This window comes from Furipterus horrens, unplaced genomic scaffold, assembly GCF_987537825.1.
Source record: "Furipterus horrens unplaced genomic scaffold, mFurHor1.1.pri manual_scaffold_13, whole genome shotgun sequence".
NCBI lineage: Eukaryota > Metazoa > Chordata > Mammalia > Chiroptera > Furipteridae > Furipterus > Furipterus horrens.
The window spans coordinates 58,363,135-58,380,231 of record NW_028327183.1 but is presented as its reverse complement, the minus strand read 5'-3'; the positions used below and the strand labels follow the sequence as shown (position 1 = coordinate 58,380,231).

General features: G+C 45.2%; 1 protein-coding gene across 1 annotated transcript; it reads right to left on the bottom strand.

The window, feature by feature from the left end:
• Nucleotides 1–3,275: 3,275 nt before the first annotated feature.
• LOC149995632 (uncharacterized) lies at nt 3,276–14,478 on the bottom strand. Its single transcript, XM_090260006.1, has 3 exons — nt 14,380–14,478; nt 9,668–9,794; nt 3,276–5,101 (listed from the first exon to the last, which is right to left on the bottom strand). Exons 1-3 carry the CDS (start codon nt 14,476–14,478, stop codon nt 3,279–3,281), a joined length of 2,049 nt encoding a protein of 682 aa, XP_090116132.1. The 3' UTR covers nt 3,276–3,278.
• Between the last annotated feature and the right edge of the window lie 2,619 nt (nt 14,479–17,097).

The window sequence follows — 17,097 nt, the reverse complement described above, 5'->3', positions numbered from 1 at the left end:
CAATTTCTTGCTCTTCCTCTTCTCCTTCTGGCATCCCTATGGTTCGGATGTTGGCACGTTTAAAGTTGTCCCAGAGGTTCCTAAGCCTCTCCTCAGTTTTTGCCAATTCTTGTTTCCTCATTCTGTATTGGATGACTGTTTTTATATTCATTTTGTTCCAAATTGATTTGAACCCTTTTTTCCTTCCCTTCACCATTGGTTTTATGTGGCTTTTCCTTTGTTTCATTTAGCATAGCCTTCACTTTTTCCCTTATGTGTCTGCTGTGTTTCAGCATATGTCAACCCTGTGAGCATCTTTATTACCAGTGTTTTGAACTTTACGCCCATTAGGTTGGCTATCCTATCGTCACTTACTTCTCCCACTGGAATCTTGATCTGTTCCCCCTTTTGGGCCCTACTACTCTGTCTCATCTTGACAGGCTCCTGACTTTGTTTGCCTTTGTGTCTTAGGTACAGCTGTTGCACCTGTTACTGGTTTGTTTTTTTATGCTATCACAGTTGTCCCAAATTATCCCCATATCCAACAGCCAACTCCACACTGTTCTTCATGTCCATGGGTTATGGGGACTGTATTTTTATAATACACTGCTGGATCTCTACCTCTTACAAGCTTTCTTGGAACATAAAACATATATATTTTTTCATTTTATTTATTTAACAGAGAAAGAGAAGGGGAACAATCACATATGAGAGAAACATCATTTGGTTGCCTTTTGCACACCTTTGATAGTGGACCTGAGCCACAACACAAGTATTCGCTATGACTGGGAATTGACACAGCAACCTTTTAGCATGGAGGCCGATGCTCAATCCACTGACCCACACCAGCCAGGGCATCCGATATTCTATGACAGTTTTCCTGAAGGGTTACATGAATTAAGTGTGATGCTTATAAATGTAAAATATTCCAATGACTTATATTGGATGACTCATTAAATTTAAAATAAAATTTGTGAGGTGAATCAAGTTCACCTTTTCTGGATGGCACAAGGTTAAGAGGCCTAAGTAAGGATCACCTTGAAAAGGAAAGATTTACTTCACTTTAAAAAATTTTTATTTATTTGAGAGGGAGACATTGATTTTTTTTGTTCTACTCATTGAATGATTCATTGGTTTTTTCTCTATGTGCTGTGACCAGGGATCAAATCCGAAACCTGGGCATATCAAGGCAGTGCTTTACGAACTGAGCCACCGGGAGGGTTCCAGTTGCATGTAGGGTGGTAAGTACACCGCACTCCGTCTGCCCCACTGGAGCACATCAGTAAATTACCAAGTGCACAGAAGTGGGAGCCAATCTAGTATAAATCAGAACCAGCTCACTACCATTTTGGTGATGCAAGGAGCAGCCAAAGCTGCTGGGGCCAAGACAAGGGCTTCAATGGGCTCAGTCAGCAGCCATTTACCGATGTTCCCAGAAGCATCTCACATAATTAACAATTGTTGTGGTGCATGTGGCTCACTGGATTGAATACTGGCCTACGAACCAAAGGGTCACCTGTTTGATTCCCAGTCAGGGCACAAGCCTGCGTGGTGAGCCAGGTCATGCCCCATTCAGTGTGCACAACAGGTAACCACACTTTCATGTTTCTTGTTGTCTCTTTCACTCCTAAAAATAAAATCTTTAAAAAAAATTAACAACTTGTATAAAAGTAGTAATTATGAATTCACCAATAACTACTTTATGTATTTTTATTAATAGACATATGATTTTCCATTAATTAGTAATATATCACTATCATCAATAATGAAATATTAAGTAAAACATGAACTAAGGCTTTGTGCAAAGTATAGATTGGATAATGTGCCTGCCTGATCAAGGCCCACAGGGAGAGAGATTTTTTTTCCCTGTAACTGAAACAGTCCTGCCGGGAGGGCGGTCCTTCCCTAATCTCTCCTGCTGACAGTCTAGTCCCAGCCTTCTGGCAGGACCGTTCCCAAGTCCAGAATGAAGGGCTGGGAAGGGCAGGTGGCCTCATAGCTTGGGCAGGCTTACTAGGTTCCTGTGGGGTGTCATAGCCCCATCGATCAAGTGTTGACACTATTTTGACACAATATGTATACAACGTACAATTGGGACATGATGAGTGTTTAAAGGACATTGGTCGCCCTTAATTACAACTTTTATTTCAAAGACATTAACATACCACTATGAGAAACTATGACATCGGCTCCAATTACTGTTACTGTTTAATGCTGAAAAAATAATTTCTTCCCATCATGAACCACTCAATAAACTCTACTATTGCAAATACATGGGGGTTGGGTATAAGGAAAACAAGGACACCCACAGATGGTGACAACCTGACATCTGGACTAGATTGAGGTGGTATGACAAAGTGACAAGGTGCCCATGGAGCCCACCTCCCCTGCTTCCTTTCACCTCCCCCTCCTCAATTTACTATCACAGAGATGGAGACCCAGAGATACTAAATGCAGTGTCCAAGCTCATGAGACAGTTTACTGGTCTGCATCCACGGTCCCTCTGTACACGCTCCCAGATACTACACCTGTAGGAGGTCTTCCTTTCCACAGGACCCTGCAGATATAGCAGCACCAAATGATGAACACTGTGTGGCCTGATCCCTGAACCCAAATTCCTAAGACCTGTGTGGGCAGGACTTTGGTAGTGTCCTACTGGTCAGGTCCCATATTAAGTCTGGCACTGGTGTGTGGGTCAGGAATCACCTCTTGGGTGTTGAGAATCATGCCACTCTGCCAAGTGTGTCTCCTCCCCTCGTGTCATGTAATGTTGAAGGTCCTGCTGAAGGTTTCCCTGCACTTTTCACTCATAGGGCTTGACTCCCATGTGGATCCTCTGGTGGAAAGGGGGAAGAAGTTCCTAATGAACCCTTTGTTGCACTGCCCACATTTACATGGCTTCTCCACGGTGTGGTCAGTCAGGTGATCCTACAGTGACGAGTGTGCCATGAAGCTCCTTTGGCAGATGGAGCACTGCTAGGGCTACGCCCCACTGTGCACCTGCCTGTGCTTCCTGAGCATGTAGTTTGTCCTGAAGGCTTTGCTACACTAGCCTCACATACACACTTGTCCCCGGTGTATGTCCTCTGGTGTGTGATGAGGTACTCATTCCGGGTGAAGGCCTTGCCACAGTCCAGGAACACGTACGGCTTCTCCCCAGTGTGTGACTTCTGGTGTATTGTGAGGGCCCCCTTTCTGGCTGAAGGCCTTACCACAGTCACCACACACATACGCCTTCTCCCCAGTGTGACCTCTGATGCACAATAAGGCTTGCCTTGTACGGTAAGACCTTTACACAGTCATCGCACAAATATCACTTTTCCCCGGTGTGTGACCTGATGCGCATTGAGGCTCGTCTTGCGACTGAAGGCCTTGCCACACTCCCCGCACACGTACGGCTTTACCCCAGTGTGTGTCCTCTGATGCACTATGAGGCTTGTCTTGTGGCTGAAGGCCTTGCCACATTCCCCACACACATACGGCCTCTCCCCGGTGTGCATCCTCTGGTGAACTTTGAGGTTCCCTTTCTGGGTGAAGGCCTTCCCGCAGTCACTGCAAACATATGGCTTCTCCCCGGTGTGTGACATCTGATGAAAAATGAGATTCTTCTTCTGATGGTAGGCCTTGCCACACTCCCCACACACATACGGCCTCTCCCCAGTGTGTGACCTCTGATGCACAATGAGCCTGGTCTTGTGGATAAAAGCCTTGCCACACTCCCCACACACATAGGGCTTCTCCCCAGTGTTCATCTTCTGGTGCATTTTGAGGGTTCCCTTCTGGCTAAAGGCCTTGCCACAGTCACCACACACATATGGCTTCTCCCGAGTATGCAACTTCTGGTGTGTTTTGAGGGTCCCTTTCTGGCTGAAGGCCTTGCCACAGTCACCACACACATATGGCTTCTCCCCGGTGTGTGACCTCTGATGCACAATGAGGCTCGGCTTTTTTGTGAAGACCTTTCCACAGTCACCGCACAAATATGACTTTTCCCCAGTGTGTGACCTCTGATGCGCATTGAGACTTGTCTTGTGGCTGAAGGCCTTGCCACACGCCCCACACACGTACGGCTTTTCCCCAGTGTGTGTCCTTTGATGCAATATGAGAAATCTGTTCTCAAGGAAGGCCCTGCCACAGTCCTGGCAGGTGTATGGCCTCTCCCCTGTGTGCATCCTCTGGTGCACTTTGAGGTTCCATTTCTGGGTGAAGGCTTTCCCACAGTCACTGCAAACATATGGCTTCTCCCCGGTGTGTGACATCTGATGAAAAATGAGGCTCTTCTTCTGGTGGTAGGCCTTGCCACACTCCCCACACACATACGGCCTCTCCCCAGTGTGTGACCTCTGATGAACTGTGAGGCCTGTCTTATGGCTGAAGGCCTTGCCACACTCCACACACACATATGGCTTCTCCCCGGTGTGTGACCTCTGATGCACAATGAGGCTCGTCTTGTAGCTGAAAGCCTTGCCACAGTCACCACACACATACGGCTTCTCCCTGGTGTGTGACCTCTGATGCACAATGAGGTTCGTCTTGTGGCTGAAAGCCTTGCCACACTCACCACACACATAAGGATTCTCCCCAGTATGGGTCCTCTTGTGTGCGTTGAGCTTCCCTTTCTGGGTAAAACACTTGCCACACTCACCGCACACATAAGGCTTCTCTCCGGTGTGTGACCTCTGATGCACAATGATGCTTGTCCTGTACCTGAAGACCTTTCCACACTCACTGCACTTGTAGGGCTTCTTCTCTGCAATGGGTTTGGTGGGTATTCCGAGGCCTGAAGCACCTAAGTTCTTCCCACACATGGTGAATGGGTGTATCCCTGCTCCTCTTCTTCCTTCCACTCTGGGTGAGTCTGACATGGGGCTTTGCTGGGCAAATGCCTTAAAATCACAACATTCAGGGGCTAATGCTCCTAACGTGTCTAAACGCCACAGATAGGTTCCTGGGCTCCCCTGGTGCCATCTGGCCCAGTCAGCCTGTTTCCCCAAACCTTCATAGGCACAACCCCAGGAACCATTCCTTGTAGATCCTTCCACCACTACCGCAACAGAGGGTCTGTCTTCCCAAATGTCTTCCTGTGGGTCCGACTCCTTCAGGTCAGGTCTAGTCTCCAAGTCTGAGGGGAGGGGGAAGAAATGACAACACATGTAGTTAACAACGGGGGGAGGGAGGACCTTCCCAGGACAAAAAGCACAGCCTGAGAGCAGAGGACAGCCTTGTCGTGGGGACACAGGGAGAAGGGAAGCAGTGAGCTGAGACGGTGAGGTTGAGGGAGGTGAGCAGAGAGCAAGAAAGGGCCTTTTGGGAGTGGGTGCAAAGGTGGGCAGGGGAGTTCAGAGCTGGGGGACGATCCCTGGAGAGAAACAGGAGTAAGGTAGACCCAAGGCTCCCACAAACTGAGTGGCGGTTCAGGGCACCAGGCGCCTCGCTCCCAGGCCTCGTCATGCATGCCCCCCCGCTGGCTGTGCTTCTCAAAGTATTAGCTCTAATCAGAAATGATGACGTAGAGCCAACTCTCATGTGATTATGCCAGTCGTCCTGTCTCCCCACCGCCCAGCCAAGCTCCCACCTTCCTACGCTGCTCAGGAGCGGCCTGGCCCTGGCTGACTCCTCACCCTCCTTTGCACACTCGTCCCTCCCCTCTGACCACAGCCACTTCAGTCCCCTCCTGTGTGTGTCCCGTGGGTCCCTCAATCTCTGTTTCCAGCCCAGGGGGCTGTCCTGAGTTCCAGACTCTGTACATGGACATCAGGGTTCTTCTCAACATTTAAGCACTGAAATCTGACACCAAAATCGCATTAAAAAATTAATGATCCAGCCCCACAGTACGCTCCTTCCTATGAGGCGACAAAGCGGGAGTGGTAAGCAGCTGTCTCCATCCCGCATTTAATCTCCCACTGGCCCCACAACATCTGAGTTTGGGACCCCTCCCCTGAGTCCTAAGGGCTGACATTTCAGTTTTCTCGCCATGCTGACACCACCTAAATGGTTGCCCCTGCGCAGACCACTTCTCTGAGGCAACTAGAATCCTCAAATTGATAGAGAATGAAAGTAGGACCTGAATGCCAGGGCAGGGAAGCAGGATAGAAGCTCTTCTCTAGTGGTGACATATTGTCAGTTGGGGACGATTAAGAAACCTGAGGTCAATGGTAGTGATAATTGAACAATAATGTAATTGTCCTTCATACCACAGAACTGTGCATGTAAAAATAGTTAAACAGTCAAAAAAATAGTTTAAGCGTTAATGTTATGTTATGAATGTTTTGCAACCATGAAGAAGAAACTTTGACCTGGCTGGTGTGGCTCAGCAGACTGAGGGCCAGACTGTACATGGAGAGATGGCAGGTTGTATTCCCAGTCAGAGCACTTGCCTGGGTTGCAGGGCAAGTCCCCAGTGCTGAGCTGTGCGAGAGGCAACTTATTGATGTTTCTCTTGCACCTCAATGGTTCTCTCCTCTCTTTCTCCCACCACCCTATCTAAAAATAAACAAATATAAGAAAAAGAAATAATATAAATTTATTAAAATTTTTATTTTATTATTTTTGAGAGAGAAAGGGAGAAAGAGTAGGAGAGAAACATCAAGTTGTGAGAGAAACACACATCACTCAGCACCTTTCACCACGTGATCCATCCCTGAGTCACTATCTGGCCTCCTGTGAATATTCTATGCAGGAGGAAAAGTATGACAAGTATATAAACTAGAAGAATGTTTCATGACACTGAGGTCTGGGAGTGATGCCAGATGTCAGAGCAGGTGGTGGCATGGCACATAGAGGCTGAGGGAAACTTACCAGAGGACAGAAAAGAAGAAGAGTGACATGGGTGTGTTTCAGGACCATGGGTGTGAGACGCTGGGGACATAACTGGCCTATGGCTGTAAAGATGAAACATAGAACAGTGTGGGTTGTGAGTATGGTCTTAGGTATAATCTCCAAAGAAAGTAAAAAACTGGACTTCCTCAAATTACAAAACTCTGCTCATCAAAAAATGTTAAAAGGAGGGATGATACGTGGTTTTGCAAAGAGATGTGACTGGATGGCGGGCACACAATGTGATACACAGATCATTTACCATACAAATGTACACTTAAAGCTATAGGTTCCTATTACCCAATGTACTGGCAATAATTTTCACTTTAAAGAGTGATGTCAGCCCCTTTTAAATCATTCACAACAATGAACTCAAAATGCAAAAAAGACCTAAACAAAAACATAAAATTCTAGAACTTGTAGACAAAAAAGGAGTAAAAATCTTCATGTTCTTACATAGCAATTGTCCCTGTGATTTGCCACCGAGAGCACAAGCAAAATCAAAACAAATAATCTGGACCCGATCAGCATTAAAAGTGTTTGATGAAAATAATGCCATCTAGGAAAAGACAACCCACTGAATGAAAAATTTAGTTACAGAGCACATTTCTGATGAAAGACTGACATAAAAAATTAACAAAAAAGAAAATGTTAAGAACATTCCAAAGTAAATGATAGGGAAGCAAACATCACAACAAATGAAACAGGCATCAGACTTGAACCAGACACTTCACCAGAGAGAACAGACGGCTGACAAATGAACACCTGGAAAGCCCTCAGCACCAGATCCCAGCTGGGCCGTGGTAAGACCGCTCACCAACCAGAGTGGCTGCAGTGAGAAAGGCTGAGTGTATTCAGTTCTGACAAGCACATGGAGCAGTGCAATGCCCAGCGCCTGCTGGTGGAAGTAAAAATGAGACAAGTGCTTTGGAAAAAAAGTTGGCATTTCTGAAAAAGTTAAATATGCACCATTGTAAGACCAACCCATGCTCAAGAGAAAGGACATCTTGTGTCTACAGAAAAATATCTGGAGCTGGACATAACTCATTTGCTCATCATCAAAGTGCAGTGATAAACACATGGTGGTCTATCCATGAAGCTGAAGATCACTCTACAATGAGAAGAAGTGAGTTACAGCCCAGCCAGGAAGCACAATTGATGGGAACATCGTCATATGTATCAAAGGTCTGAAGGTCAGATCCCAGGTAGGGGCCTGTATGGGATGCAACACATTGCTGTTTCTCATTTCCTCTCTCTTTCAAATTAATAAACATATCCTTGGGGAGCACATCCTTTTTTAAAGTTAAAAAAAAAAAAAGAAGAAGAAGAAAGAAAAAAAAGAAGGGAACCACTGAATCCTTTAGACATGATGGGTAAACCTCAAAGTTATGATGCCAAATGTAAAAAATCAGATAAACAAAAAAAGGAGTACATGTCATATGAGTCCAAACATGTAAAATTCTAGAAAAGACACAGTAATCCACAGTGGTCACTGGAGCGTGGAGGGTGGTAGGAAAAGAAAGAACGGTTTGTGCAAATGGACGCGTGTGGTCTACGTCACAACAAATGATGTACCGAATAATATGATGTCAAAGTGAATCAAATCACTCACTTTCACTATTTGTCGTTAATCGTAGGGCAGTTAAAGGTCCACAAAAGCCATTAATGAAATGGGACTGTACACTAATTCTGAAAGTTAGTTTTTCCAGAACAATATTGTCCAGAAATATCGTTGTGTGTTTCCCTCATGTTGACACACTGTGACAAGTTAAGACAGTCTGGTAGGTGAGCATAGGGCATTTCTCCTGAGTTTTCTTCCTATAAAAACTCCGCTCCCTCACTTAAAGGAAAAATATTGGATGATCTATTCTAAAATGGAATCGTTTAAAATTTGGTTGATAACACCAAACTGTCTTGCAAAAGAGCTGTCACAACTTCATGTTCCTAAAATGAAGAGGCTCTTTCTGTACAACTTCATACTACATGTTGCTGTTACAGTATTTTTTTATACCTCATGCCAAGAAATGCTTAAGAGAGGGAGAAAGTGGGTGGGGATTAAGAAAGGGAAAGAGAAAAGAGAGAAACATTCATGAGAAAGAAACATCAATCAGTTGTCTTCGTAATGTGCCCTGACTGAGGACCAAGGTTGCTGCCTAGATATGTGGCCTGACAGGAAATTGGACTCATAGCCCTTTCGTGTAAGGAAGGACACTCCAATCAACTGAGACACACCTGACCGGGCCTGGAATTCCTTTTCATCTCTGTGTACCTCACGGCAAGACTTATATTTCTGTAACTCAAATGCTACTCTTTTGACTATCAGTATGGTTTATAAGTCCTTTGTGAAGTTTAACTTGACGTATTTCTACATCTGTGAAGTGCATGCTGATGAGCTGGGTCCATCTCTCTATCATTTGCTTGGTCTTTTTCTCTATTTTCCATAACAGCTCTTTATGTATTTATAATCCTATGTTCTACATGCAGTAAATACTCTTCCCCACTTCATCATTCATCAACATTATTTTTAAATTAATTTCCTTTAAACTATTTTATTTATTTACATGTATAGACAGGGAAAGGCAGTAACAAAGTGTAGGAGACAAACATCCATGTGCTATTGGTCACCTCTTGCACGCCCCAAACTGAGAACTTACCTGCAACAGAGGCATGGGCCTAGACCAGGAATTGAACGGCTGATGTGAGGTTTGGCAGCCTGGTGCTCGAACAATGAGTACAGTAGCCAGGGCTCACGTTTATCTTTAGTTTCAAATAACTAACACTTTACTTAGTCAGAAATGTCCATCTTTTGTACTTGTATGTCATCCTAAAGTGACAAGCAGGTGTTGAATAATGCAGCAAAGCTGCCCCTTACCCAGTGAGACCAGGTTCCAATATATCTCCATCATCACGTCTCGGTACAGGTCCTTCTGCGCAGGTTTCAGCTGCTGCCACTCCTCCTGGGTGAAGTCTACCATCACATCGCTGAACGCCACTGAGTCCTGTGAGAGAATGCGCACACCACTCACCGCAGGGCCTCCTCACAGGGGTCAGGAGATGCGGACAGAAGGGCCAAGAGGATCAGGAAGGCACACAGGATGCATGTGACGTGGTGTCAACAAGGTGCAGAGCTCTGAAGGGCCTGACCATGCTGTGTCCTTGGTGCCTAAGTGCAATGGATGGTCCTCGGACTGACAAATAAAACTATGGGGATGTTCACAAGGAAAACAAACAACCCAATTAAACAATGGGTAAAAGGCCTGAATAGACACTTCTCCAAAGAACACATACACATGGTCAATAAACATATAAAAATTTTAATCACTAATTATGATAGAGCTGCAAATTAAACCATAATGAGATATCATCTTACATCATGAGTAGGGGATGAACCCACAAAGTTTTGGTGCATAAGACAATACTCCAGCCTCTGTTGACATACCCTAGGACAATAATCTCTCCTTTAAAAAAATGAAAGGGTCATCCCTGCCCAGAAGTTCGATCCTAAGGAAGGCGGTATGGAATGGTCACATGACTCAGATACGAACATCTGAATCATAGGGGTGACGCAAAGAGAACAAGAAGAACAAGAAATTGAAAACTTATGAGAAAAAAATGAAGGAGAACTTCCCAAATTTGGTGAAGGAAGCAAGACATACAAGTCCTGGAGCACAGAGGGTTCCAAACAAGCTAGAACCAAAGAGGACCACACCAAGACACATCATAATGAAAATGCCAAAGGCTGAAGATAAAGAGAGAATCTAAAAGCAGCAGGAGAAAAGCAGTTACCTAAAAAGGAGTTCCCATAAGACTATCATCTGATTCCTCATTGGAAACTTTGCAGGCAAAAAGCCACTGGCAAGAAGGATGCAAAGTGATAAAAACTAAGGACCTATAAACAAGATTACTCTATCCAGCAAAGCTATCATTTAGAATGGAAGGGCAGATAGAGAGCTTCCCAGACAAGGTATCCAAATGTAGTTCATCATCACCAAACCACTATCAAATGAAATGACAAAGGGACTTATTTAAGAAAAAGATGATCAAAACTACAAACATTAAAAGAACAACAAACTCATCACTATCAACAACTGATTAAAAAGTCAAAAACAAACTAACCAAACAACAGGAACAGAATCATAGGTATGGGGTCCATCTGGAGGGTGAATAGCTGGGAGGGGAAAGAAGGAGAAATGGGGAAATGGTGCAGGGATTAAGAAGGCCAATTGGTTGGTACAAAACAGACAAGGGGAGTAAAAATAATATAGGAAAGGGTGAAGCCAAAGAACTTACAAAGATGACCCATGGACATGAAGGAAGGAAAGTGGGATTGCTGGAGAGAAGTGGGGTACAGGACGGAAGAGAGCAAAGGAAAAAAATTTGGGACAACTCTAATCAATAAATTATAGTTAAAAATAATAAACAAAATTTATATTTGAAAAAAAAGGCCACTTTATTGAGGTATGATTGGTATACTAAAAGCTCCAGATATTATAGGTATACAATTTGATAAATTAGGAAGTATTGGGTTGGCTAAAATGTCCCTTACATTTTATCCTTAGGGTGGCTCTAATAGCGCATAGTTGTCTTTACCTTTTTTGAAACATGTATTGTGACAGCTGTTATATCGGCATGAATTTTATTTCAAAAGACGTAAAAGCACAACTGAAATGCAAAAGAAGAATCGTGCAGTGTATGAGGAAGGTGCTCTGACTGATCTAAGACATCAAAAGCGGTTTGTGAAGTTTCTACGAACTATTGACATTTTGGCCAAATCATTCTTTGCTGTGGGGTGTCTTATGCATTGGAGGATGTTAGACAGCACCACTGGCCTCTACCTCTACCCCCTAGAAGACAATCCAGGAAATAGCCGACAGACTCAAATTATCTAAATCAATAACTGTACTGGTGATAGTGAAAAATGGGTCTTTTCCTTTATTACCTCATCAAATTTCCTTTTGCACCCCTTATTCTACTTATTTCATTTTAATTTTTTAAATATAACACTTGCCAAAAATGTTTCCTAAGTCTGCCTACCTGATTGAACTCAATGAAATTTTTACTTAGCAGGCTCCATGCACGAGCCTGGGCTGGGACGTACTGAACACCAAAGAAAATCCTGGGCATCTGGAAGTTGACACTGTACAGGAATGGTGTGGAAGTGAGACTCCACGCCCCCTGCCTCAGAAGGGTCTGGAGATTCTTCTACAGATGGGGCTCCCCACCAAATATGCTGAAACCCTTTGAGTGCTCTGTGCATTCTTGTCTGAGGCACTCATTCCAGGGTATCTTCTGTTTCGATTCGTGGCTAATGGCAGAAACTACTTCACCCCAGGAAAAACCTCCCCCAGTTCCAAGAATGAAATGAGTCTCTAATTTTAAAATCATCAGTCAAGGATATATTTACTGATTTTATAGGGACAGAAATGCAGACCCAAAGAGAGAATCATCAGTCTGATTGCCTCATGGAAATACCAAAACCATGGATCAAAAACACACCGTTTGGTGTACGAGATGATGCTATAACCAACTTAGCACCCAGCCAAGTCATGCTCTGCTATTTAAAAAAAATTAAGAATGGCCCTGGCTGGAGGACACAATCCCAACATACACCAGCTGATAAATGTACAAACACAGGGTCTACTGTATAATGAAACAGTATACAGCCTCGAGGAAGAATACCTGGTACCACACAGATGAACATCAAACACGTGATGCTCAGGGAAAGCAGCCAGATTTAAAACACTGTAGCTTGAGTGATCCCATTGATAAGAAAAGTCCAGCCCTGGTGGGATGACTCAATTGGCTGGAGCATCATCTGTCCAACCAAAGTGTGAGGGTGCGGTCTCTAAATGGGGCTGATACAGGCAGCAGATGATTGATGTTTTCCTTTCCTCTTTTTACCCTTAAAAATAAATAAATAAATAAAATCTTATAAAATATAATCCTTCAAGAACTCTAAGATTCCTGAGGACCAGCAGAGCATAGGATAAATAATTTGCTTGCCTACATAAGTGGCAAAAAAACATTTTGTAAACAACAAGCCTCACTAAGACCATAAACGATGCTGCTTAGGAGGAAATCATGTGATATCAGTTGTCACTTCCCACAAGGATAGTTTATACCACCTGTTATTTATACTCAATGAGCAGAATAGGTACCCAACAACCACTAATGTCAATCAATGGCAGCCCACGCTGCACCGTGGGGTGAGAATAAACTGTCCCAACTAGTAAGTATGAAGGCTTCGGATAGGCCTTAAGATACCCACCTGAACCTTCCTCTACAAGGAATCGCCTGTGAATAAAGCCCTGCCTGGTGTGGCTCAGTGGTCTGAGCATTGGCCTGTGAACCAAAAGGTCTCCTGTTTGATTCCCAGTCAGGGCACACGCCTGGCTTACAAGCCAGGTCCCCAGTAGGGGGCGAGCGGGAGGCTACTCATTGTTTGTCTTCCACAAACATGTTTCTTTCCGTCTCCTCCCTCAGTTCGCCTCTTTCTAAAAAAAATGAGTAATATCTTTTCACAGTAGCTCCCTGTTCGGAATTAGAAAAAAAAAAAGAAAAAAAAAGAAAGGAAAGGGGGTGGGCTGGGTGGGGGAGAGAAATTGGGGGAAAAGGGGATAACTGTAATTGAAAAACCAAAATAAAAAAAAAAAAAAAAAAAAGAAAGGAAAAAAGAATCAAAACTCAAGGCAAAGATTTTCTTCTAGCCATGACTGGGTGAGTCAACTGGTTGGAGCGATGTGCCGAACACCGAAAGGCTGCGGGTTTGATTCCAGTTTGGGGCATGAGTGTGAGGCAACAAATCGATGTTTCTCTCACATTTGTATTTCTCTTTCTCTTCTTTTTCTAAAACTCATTAAACATGCACTAGTGATGATAAAAAAACTTACCTCCAGATATTTATATTTATATGTTCATATCTATATAGATATGTATATTTTATTGATTTGAGAGACAGAGAAAGAGAGGCTGTTCTACTCACTGAGGAATTCAGTGATTGCTTTCCATATGTGCCTTGACCAGGAATGGAACCCATAACCTTGGAATATCAAGATGGTCCTCTAAACAACTGAGCTACACTTGTATATTTTTTATTGTAAACATTTCATCCATAGAAGGAAACTTGGAGAAAAATACCACAAATAGCCACCTACATCGTAAAACATCAAGGTCAAAGTCGGGGACATTCACATGGCCATCCGGACAAGCAGCCTCCTTCCATCCCCCATCAGTCCCCTGGAAATTTAGTGACGTCTGCCTACTTCTGAAGGCCCTCGACCAGCACATCCTGCTCAGGGCCTCTGTCACACTTCATCGAACATGTTTAGGCCGCCACTTCCCAGGTGCACAGCGGTGTTTCCTGAAAGCCCCAGGGTATGGTAGCTCACTGCTGACCTATCCTGTCCCCTGTGGTAGAAAAATGCCAGTGTCCAAACAGTACTCTACCTATGTGAATGGGATAAAACTCCAGGAGCCTAGACCTGGGGCCTGGCCCTGAGGGAGTTTGGGGCAGTGGGCAGAAGGTCATCCCTGCCCAGAAGCTTGATCCTAAGGAAGGAGGTGCCAGAGGATGACATGACTCACCAGAGCCTTCTTGGTCAGCAGCTGGGTGTCCATCCTTCCAGTGCCCATGGTGACTGGGGGACAGGCAGGCTGGGCACAGGGGGAGAAAGAGAAAAGCATCATGAGAGACCATGTCAAATACAGACCCAAATGCAGGCAGGGACACGCTCACACGTTAACAATGAATACGTGCAGGAGTCCGATAGCATCTAAGGCACTCAACAAACATCCCTGATTTAATCCTCCTCACACCCTACAAGGTGGGGGCTACTTCCACTCACCCCATGTCACAGATGTAGTAATTGAGAACCAAAAGATAAGCCATGAGCCCAAGAACACAAGGCTGGGATTAGAAATGAGCTGAGTACATCCGGGTCCATGTGGTTGTGCACAAGTCACAGCTACACACCTATACTCCTGCAACATGAAACACATGCATGCACGCACAGCCAGTCCCACAACCTGGAGGGAGTAACAGGGCCCACTGACCCCAGCTAGAAACTAACCGCTGGCTACAGCACCAGATGATACCCCAGCACCGCCCCATCCACTGGTCTCCTCCAGATCTACTGGGATACTGTTGAGGCTCAATGATCAGAAACACATAGGGAGACTGGAGCCGTGTGACTTCATTGGTTAAAGCATCATCCTGAAACAAAAGGTCTGGTTCAATCCCTGGTCATGGCCCAAACCTACGATGTGGGTTTCACCACTGTGAGAAACACTCAGAATAAAAACACCAGGACAGAGGACTTAAGCAGTAGATGAGGCAGTTGTTTACCCAAAGATCTGCAGGTCTGGTCAGAGCCAAATCAAATGTGTGTGCTGACAATCAGAAAGGCTGCTTTTTATCCTAAGTCCTGTACTCTGCCCGCCCTTCACCCTTCCCCTTTCTTCTCCTCTGTTTCTCCACGCTGGATACTCCAGTGTTACAATCTAACGTGATGAGCTAAATTAACTAAGAGTGATCTGGTTATATGTCTATCTCCAGCTCCCCCATGAAGATTCCCTAATTTGTTTGCTGAGTTTCTCATTTCCATGTGTTTGGTGATGAATACCTTCCAGCCTTTATCTCTGACACATTTGTAATGACCTGAGGAATGTCACTTCCTGACTTTTAACTGTGCTAATAATACTGTTGACTTGGACTCGAAGATCCCCTAATTCAAAATTACATTTGTCCTTTTCTGCTAATTATTTTCTACTGGGTTGAGTCACCAGTTTCTCTGCCCCTTACAGCACTGATCCCAGGTTAGGGTGCCAGCGGGAAGCAACTGATCCATGTTTCTCTCTCTCGTCCTCTATCTCTGAAATCAATAAACATCTAAACAATGTGTATTATAAAACTGTTGCTAGAAACAAACACCAATCAACCAACCACCTAAAGAAAACCAACATTGGCTATACGGGTTAAGTTCTGAGTGTGAAATCTGAAATTTCAGGATGCCATTCAGAAACACGAGTTATGCCATTTCCCCGGGTGCAGTGACTTCATGTGTTTTTAAATAGATTTTTTTAAAGACTTATTTATTTTTGGAGAGGAAAGGATGGGAGGGAAAAAGAGAGGGACAGAAACATTGATGAGCAAGACGCACACCGACCGGTTGCAATTGGACCATGTTAACCAAGGACCCTGCTCACAACCCAGGCACCAGGCACTGGCCAGGAATCAAAACAGTGACCTCCTGATTCACCGGTAGGCAGCCAATCCACAAATTCAAATGAGGGAAGGCTTAACCAGAATTTAATTTTTAAAGATGTACTCTATCTGCAATTGTAGTTCCTGATTCCTGTCCTTGCACATCGAGGTCAAAAACATGGCTGCTCACTGCAGGATAAAAAAGTCACAAAGAGACGACTTACCCAGGAAGCACACTGGGCAAAGGCTCCTGATACCTGCAGGCGCCCTTTAAAATAACATCATTTCTTTTAATGTTATAAGAGAAAGAATTAATCAAATCCAGCCAGGACTACACTTGTCCTTATAGCAGTCAATCACAACTCTATCTTTACTTTATTAATACAAAGGAGGCCATGAAGGCACAGTGGCCCTGTAACTGACATGTGCATGGGGTCTGTGAACTCTGACTCAGTGTGGCCTCAGAGTTGTGGCTGGAGAGCCTGGTGTGGCAGTTGCTCCTGCTCCTCCACCTCTGTCCAAGCTCTCTGACATTTCCTTCCTTCCGTGGTTTCTAAGGAGAAACAAGTATTTGCCACCTGTGAGGTGGTTGGTGTGGGGGCTCAAGAACCTGGATCCCTGGGTGAGGAGTTGGGGGATTCACTTACTCTCCTCCTCAGTTTCCCTGTCTGCATATTGAGGCTGGTGAGGGTCCCTACCTCAGTTACTGGGAGGCCTATAAAGTGCCCAGAGCCACACCCCGAGCACCCCACACACACCCTGAACAATCCACCCCGTCAGCATGGGGCGGGGTCTCTGACCTCAGCCCCGCCCCTTGCGACCACCCACGCCCACCCCCCCCCCGGGCCAGGTGAGGCTCCGAGGGCAGGAAGCAGGTGGGCTCGGGCCGGCAGGCGGGCAGCCCCGCCAGGCCCCCTGTGCAGGAGGGCAGCCTTCCCCACGCTCTCGGGGGGGCCCCCCACACGCACCGCACACACGGCAGCCACCCCCGCAGACAGAGGCGCGGGGCACACGCGGGGGAGCCTCGGACAGGACAGACGCACCCGCACGCGCAGACACACTCACCCCCAGACGCGCAGACAGGCGCCGAGGAGGAGACC

What these genes read in the sequence shown, in the direction of transcription:
- LOC149995632 (XM_090260006.1), bottom strand. Translation starts at nt 14,478, where the DNA reads ATGCTTTTCTCTTTCTCCCCCTGTGCCCAGCCTGCCTGTCCCCCAGTC. An exon ending in TGCTGACCAAGAAGGCTCTG is followed by an intron (nt 9,795 to 14,379) that starts GTGAGTCATGTC and finishes ATTCTCTCACAG; the next exon opens with GACTCAGTGGCGTTCAGCGA. An exon ending in TTGGAACCTGGTCTCACTGG is followed by an intron (nt 5,102 to 9,667) that starts GTAAGGGGCAGC and finishes CCCTCCCCTCAG; the next exon opens with ACTTGGAGACTAGACCTGAC.